At 35.9% G+C, this 6,940-nt stretch overlaps 1 protein-coding gene across 1 annotated transcript in view; it reads right to left on the bottom strand.

The window, feature by feature from the left end:
- The window catches only part of LOC107716962 (P protein-like), a 93,462-nt gene that overhangs the window by 74,936 nt on the left and 11,586 nt on the right, over nucleotides 1-6,940 (bottom strand). The window contains exons 4-9 of the mRNA XM_016523603.1: nucleotides 5,735-5,908; nucleotides 5,368-5,425; nucleotides 5,155-5,227; nucleotides 4,452-4,612; nucleotides 3,610-3,692; nucleotides 3,219-3,372 (exon numbers count right to left, since the gene is read on the bottom strand). Of these exons, the coding sequence (XP_016379089.1) occupies nucleotides 3,219-3,372; nucleotides 3,610-3,692; nucleotides 4,452-4,612; nucleotides 5,155-5,227; nucleotides 5,368-5,425; nucleotides 5,735-5,908 (703 nt within the window). The remainder of the gene's footprint in view (nucleotides 1-3,218; nucleotides 3,373-3,609; nucleotides 3,693-4,451; nucleotides 4,613-5,154; nucleotides 5,228-5,367; nucleotides 5,426-5,734; nucleotides 5,909-6,940) is intronic.

Genomic DNA, 6,940 nt, shown 5'->3' with positions numbered 1-6,940 from the left:
CTTTCACTTGGATGTTATAAGTTGCACTGAGTAAATACAGCTGGATAAAAAAAAAAAAACGGTGCCTGTCTTCATTTCAGGCTGCAAAGCAACAAAATGTGATTATTTTGAAGGGGGGGGGATATTCTTTTCTATACCCACTGTAGATGCACCAAATGATTCACTGAGTTAGATTAAATAATAGACAAATGTATTAAACTGAATGAGAAGTTTGATAGTAAGAGCTTTATGAAAGGCAGTTACTGTGAATGAAACATTTATATAGATGAAACACTTATTTTGTGTAGTGAAAAGAATACTTTGTGATTATGTATTGCACCAAGACAATTGAAAATATGCTGAAATGTTTGAAAAAAGTGCACTTTTGATGATCTGTTGTGATATTAGTACTAATAGTTTTGAAAATGTAACAGTTGCTTGTGAAAATAGTACCAAAGCGAATAAAAGAAACTAAGAATCTCTAGACATTTGCATTGGAAAACAACACAAAAATGCTGATATAGAATGTCAGTTTTTTTTTTTTTTTGCAGTGTGATCAGAAGAAAATAAATATTTCCATATTGTAGATATTTCTATATTGTAGAGGTTGGGAGCAAAAATATCAAGCCTTATATTTTGAGGAAACAGAAAACTATCGTGTTGCTAATAGAAGACATTTACCTTTTATTCTTCACAGTTTCTTTACTTGGTCTTTAAAAGGTCTTAAATCTTAATACACAAATAAATGCCATGTGGAGACTAAATCTGAGAGTTAATTTAACGCATTGAAGTGGAAAGTTTGAATTGATTCACGAAAATGACTCAATTCTAACGATTCTTTTCTATACCCACTGTAGATGCACCAAATGATTCACTGAGTTAGATTAAATAATAGACAAATGTATTAAACTGAATGAGAAGTTTGATAGTAAGAGCTTTATGAAAGGCAGTTACTGTGAATGAAACATTTATATAGATGAAACACTTATTTTGTGTAGTGAAAAGAATACTTTGTGATTATGTATTGCACCAAGACAATTGAAAATATGCTGAAATGTTTGAAAAAAGTGCACTTTTGATGATCTGTTGTGATATTAGTACTAATAGTTTTGAAAATGTAACAGTTGCTTGTGAAAATAGTACTAAAGCGAATTAAAAAACTGTAATGTCCAGTACTGTAGTATATCATCTGACTCAGCAGTCTATTAAAAGCTGATTATGAAGGCACAATCTGGGCAGCTACACCTTCCTTCTGGCACGCACACATACATTTGGCAACATCATTTGCCATATAGATCAATGCCTGAGAAGCAGCAATATTTTAATCATAACTGGACTGGGTAATGGTGGCTATATTTCCTAGTATTAAAAATCAAGATCGAAAAGTTACAGAAGCATAACTGAACATAGAGACACATTTAGACTAAGACTGTATGAGCAAGTGTTGTTTAGGTGTTATGTTACTTCTACTGAAATGTCATGCAGTGTTATGTATGTGATATTCATCATTAAAAATGAACAGGCTGCACTCAGCTGGACAGCAAAGCTACTGTGTTTTTCTAACACTTTTTGATGATATCTAAAAAGCCTGGGAACTAGTTCATATACATATAACAGTTGATTGAAGTTGTAATGTTTTCAAATGGTCAGAAAAATTAATAAAATAAAATAAAACAAAATATATTGGGGTTTGGGGACATTTCTCATAAAAAGATGATCACAGAGGTAATGTTCCCCAAGTAACCCTTTTTTTAAAACACAATGAATAAAATTACGATGACTCACCCAATCAACATAAAATTTGTTCATTAGTTCACTTTTAAAAACATATCATTTGTATTTTCTCAGCTCCTTGATGACGGTGTAGCCATAGTTATGAAGCATTAGTATTAAAGGTAAAAGTGGAAACATAGTCCCCCAAAGTCTCCATTAGCATTCTCACAAAGGTCTAATTAAACTCTTCGACACGCAGCATGCTGTCCCTCCTGAAGAAATAAATGTAATTAGGAAGGGAGGTCCCCTCTGCCTTCATGTCCCCCTGGAGCCACACTAAACCGCCGCTTTCTCGCAAACTCTAAAAAGTGTGCACTACAGGGATAAGAGGAAGTTAAAAATGTGGAGGAGTGTTTTGCTGTAAGGCTCTGTAATAATCTACATCTTTTAAGAGTTGTTCAGACTAATAGATATGTACAGTGAGCAAAAAAAAAAACATTTTAACAAATAAATATATAAAATCTGAAATGATTCATTTTTAAGGTGAATTGCCATCATGAGCAATAGAGACCAGAAAAGTACATTTTTACATATAGTCCAAAGGAGACCACTAGTGACAATGGTCCTATTTTGCATTCTTTTATCATTTACATTTTTATACCAAATGATATTATCACGTTTGAGTGAACAGTTTAATTGAAAAATTAACTTGAATTTCAGAATGTCTTAGCCTGTCTCTCATTCATTTGATTGACAGCAGCACTCAAGCTATACGAACTATGAATGATCCATGTTATCCAGCATGAATTGAAGTAGGAATTTTTTGTGCTTCAGTGGAAGCAAGGGACATCTGACATTTTGTACAGGAGTTCATATGATCAATGACACAACGTGACCTAGAAATACTGCAGAGTCCTTCTACTCGACTTTACTTCATAATATTTAATTTAGAATGTTTCAAAGGCTTAAAACATTGTGTATTTTCAATTTAAAATTAAAACATAAAAACTCATTTCAGGCATTTGCACTAATACAATTCGGTCATGCTATAAAATTCAAGCACTCTAAATCCAATTTGAAGTCAGTTTCTGGTATTCCAAAAATCCGATATACTTTTGTGGAATCACAGTGAGTAAAAGTGCTTCCTATTAACATTGGTAGAGCCCAGTGACCTCTAGTGCTCGACAGCGGTACAGGTACAAATAAAAATAATAATAATAATAAACTGTAAATTTATGACTAGCTACTGCCAAGGACATCTCAGTATAGTGCTGGATCTACAAGCACAACTTTAGAATGTTTATGAACCACATACCCAGCATGCCATCTACTCTTCCTGAGGAGTTACAAAAGACTACAGATGTGTGCACGCAAATCTCAAGACGACTCCACACAGTCAATGTGGCAAAACAGCCGAGATGATCTTGTTTATGGGGATGAAATATGGGATGAGTCACGAAAGACCATTGAATGGATTATCGTGCGGTGTGAAAATAATGTCTTCACACCGACACCTCATATTTTACCTCAAAGATGATGAGCACATAGACTCCTGCCAGGATCAATCCAGCCATAAGCACCTGTGTTTCCACGGTTACATAGAGTGACTGGTGAGTCATGGACAGAGGAACCACCTGACTGTCTAACAGAAAGGCCTGCACACTGATCAGAATAGGAGCGCTGGAGGACAAGAGAAAGAGATAGATTAGAGAGATGGAGACACAAAGCATATACGATGACAGGAACTACTGCAAAAATAACATCATCACATGATCAGATTTACTGAACTATTAACACAGTTCAAATCTGATGACAGTAGTGTGATTAATCTGCTTTTTTTATATGGAGCAATAGATGCAATAAAGTGCACCATATAACATGAAATGTCTTTGTTTGATGAGGAATGTGTAATCGTACCTGCTAACCATTTCAAATGTCCTTGTTCTCAGAATTTGCTCACTTCGTTGGGAATGCAATGGTATAGTCCAGTTATAAAGCACCTGTTAGAAAAATAGAATTTATATTCTGAATGTATAGAATAATCTCTTTTAATCTTTTCATTTTCATTTTATATACATTTTACATACAGCGTCCTGAAAAAGTATTTGGATACTTATAAGTGACTCCTTAAAATGTATAAATGCCTTTACAATCAAACTATAAGGCATTTAAAGACATTTTTATGTTTATTCTATTCTATTCTAGTCTATTCTATTCTATTCTATAGAAATAATACAATACAGTACCATTCAAAAGTGTATGGTCAGTAAGTTGTTTTATTTTATTTTATTTTTTAAGAAAATACATGTACTTTCTACTTATCAAAGAATCCTGAAAAAAGGTGTATTACGGCTTCTTCAAAAATATTAAGAAGCACAACTGTTTTCAGCATAAGAAATGAGAGAAATTTTTAACATGATAAGAATTGATAATAATAAGAAATGTTTCTTGAGCACCAAATCAGCATATTAAAATGATTTCTGAAGGATCATTTGATGCTGAAGACTGGATTAATGGCTGCTGAAAATTCAGCTTTGCCATCACAGGAATAAACTGCTATAATATTTCACAATATTACTGTTTTTACTGTAATTTTCATTAAAATTAATGCAGTCTTGGCAAGCATAAGAGACTTTTCAAAAACATAAAAAAATCTTTCTGACCCCAAACTATTTTTATTAAGGAATAAACACACTTTTCAAGCTAAATGTTTCACAAAATGAAATATAAAACAACAGATATATTGAAACAACTCCAACCTGCTGAGTTCTTCTCCTGTGAGACCCCGCCTCTTCAGTCTGCTCCACCTGGATCAGAATATACTCCTGGGCCTCTTGAACTGCCTCTATCCCTCCCAAAAACGGCCCACCAACCTGCAGCTTCAGCAGGGAGTTGTCACGAAAATCAGTAAGATTCATGGCTACAGCGATCAGTTAGGTTAAGAAAAACTTCCATGAACTAGGGAAACAAATGAAAATACAAACACTAAGTATCTATCAAGCTTTAACCTGAGTGTTTTGGAAAAATTTTACAAACAGATGTCAGCTGGCCATGGTTTCATTTTGGACAGACAATCCCCTCCCACCAGCAGAAGGTACACTGAAGCACTTCAGTGCATTGTTCATTCTTCACATTCATCTCTCCAGCTCTGCAGGACTCACAGATTGCTGCAAGTATCAGCCAGATCTGTTGTTATGCACAAAGTCATAGGCAAGACTGTTACCATGACACAGGCCGCTGTAAATAGCAGATGGTGAGATTGTCACAGAAACGGAAATGAATTAGAGCAGCCCTTCAGTGCAATCTCCGAACCAACCATAAAATCCCCGCAGGGTCTGAGGAGTTAGCGCAGTGGCATGCATCATCACAATATTTGACTTGTGAATTAATGATTCTTATTTATCTAGTCAATGCAAATCCAAACAATGCAGATTCTCTAAAGTACACAAATGGGGAGGATACAGAAGCTTTCGGTGGATGAGACTGCTAGCATCCTCCAGGGGCTTTCCCTGTCTGGATACATGCTGAAAAACAGCTGATGATTCAAATAAATATAGTTATTTCAGTGTGTCATACAAATAAAATCATTGAGCATTTGTAAGTAATACAATCATAAATGGATATTATTCTATATAACAAAAGCTGTTGAGTAGGTTTGACGACTGAAAAACTTACTGAACAGAGAACAACAATGATGAAGATGGTGATGATTTTTGTTGTCCTTAAGCAATACCTATAAAAGCAAATTTATGTTCATGTTTAGTTATGTCATCTACCTTGCAACAGAAACACATTTAATGTCCCAGAATTTTGAGTTACGGAGCTACAGTAAAGAGAATTCTACAACCATATTTTGAGTTATGGAGCAACAGTAAAGAGATTTCTACATGCTTTTCTACAATGGTTCTCCTGCACAACTGGATGGATGGACGGACGGACGGACGGACGGACGGACGGACGGATGGATGGATGTGTCCTGTTAATATTGTTGTGAATTTTTAACTAACCCCAAATTTTGAATGGTAGTGTATGTATGCCGTACCTGATGGGGGATGATAGTTTGAAGTAATGTTCACATTTATCCATGGATGTGATGTGGGAGAGACTGGCCACCTCACTTCCCAGCCTGCACCTCCTCTCCAATTCAGCAGAGCTGGCCTCCCATGATTCCTCTCCAGATCCCAGGCTGGACTCATGCAGTGTCATGTAGGTGATACTGCACAGAACAGTATAAAAACAGTGTGTTAAACACTGTGGTGCTTGCAAAATTTTGCTTTCTTTGTTTGAGCAGTCAAAGATATTGACTTCTGACTCAACCAATGGCGTGAGTTTGGGGCAGGACTATCTGTTTAGTGGTAAAATTTATTATTTAGACCCGGGAAACTTGTTTACAATAATCATTATTTTTGCAGTCACATTTGTTGCCGCTAGTCTCATGGAAATGAAACACTTCACCTTTAAATTTAGTTGTGAAAATCCAATCCCTCTTGGATAACTTTTCCACACCGGTGCGGTGACTGACAGCCACACATTCACCTCAAAACATTAGATTTAGGGATGGGCGGATCGATCCTTAAAGGGGTCATATGATGCAATTTCAAGTTTTCCTTTCTCTTTGGAGTGTTACAAGCTGATTGTGCATAGATAAGATCCCTGAAGTTGCAAAGACTAAAGTCTCAAAACCAAAGAGATATTCTTTATCAAAGTTAAGACTCTGCCACGCCCCCCTAAAACGGCTCGTTCTAACACGCCCCCACATATCTACCTCACTATGTGGAAATATTAGCATAACGCGGCCCAAATGTGCACGCAAAGAAAGAAGGCATGGTTTCAGTAACCGCAGTTAGTGTTAAAGCAGCCATGTCAGGGAGACGCTGTGAAAGCAAAAGCACTTTATTTGGCCTTCCGGAAGTAGATGCAATTAGGAATCATTGGTTAAGATTTATTTACAACAGAACAGCACAACCCAGATGTTCGAATTTGTGCAACGCATTTTATGGACGACAGTTTTTTTTTAACCTAGAAGAGTACAAGGCTGGCTGTGCACAAAGGCTATAAAAAAATTTTTAAAAAAAGGGTAAATTCCGACTTTGCTATGACAATCTGGCACTTCTGAATCAGCTACTGTAAGTATGTTTTGCTATTAGTTTAAGTATTTGCTATTGACAGTTCAAATGTGGAGTTTTGCGTATCGTGTGTGTGGGTGTGTGTGTGTGTGAGAGTGTGTGTGTGTGTGTGTGTGTGTGTG

This window comes from Sinocyclocheilus rhinocerous, unplaced genomic scaffold (genome assembly GCF_001515625.1).
Source record: "Sinocyclocheilus rhinocerous isolate Xijiao unplaced genomic scaffold, SAMN03320098_v1.1 scaffold3102, whole genome shotgun sequence".
Lineage (NCBI taxonomy): Eukaryota > Metazoa > Chordata > Actinopteri > Cypriniformes > Cyprinidae > Sinocyclocheilus > Sinocyclocheilus rhinocerous.
This window is presented reverse-complemented; position numbering and strand designations above follow the sequence as displayed.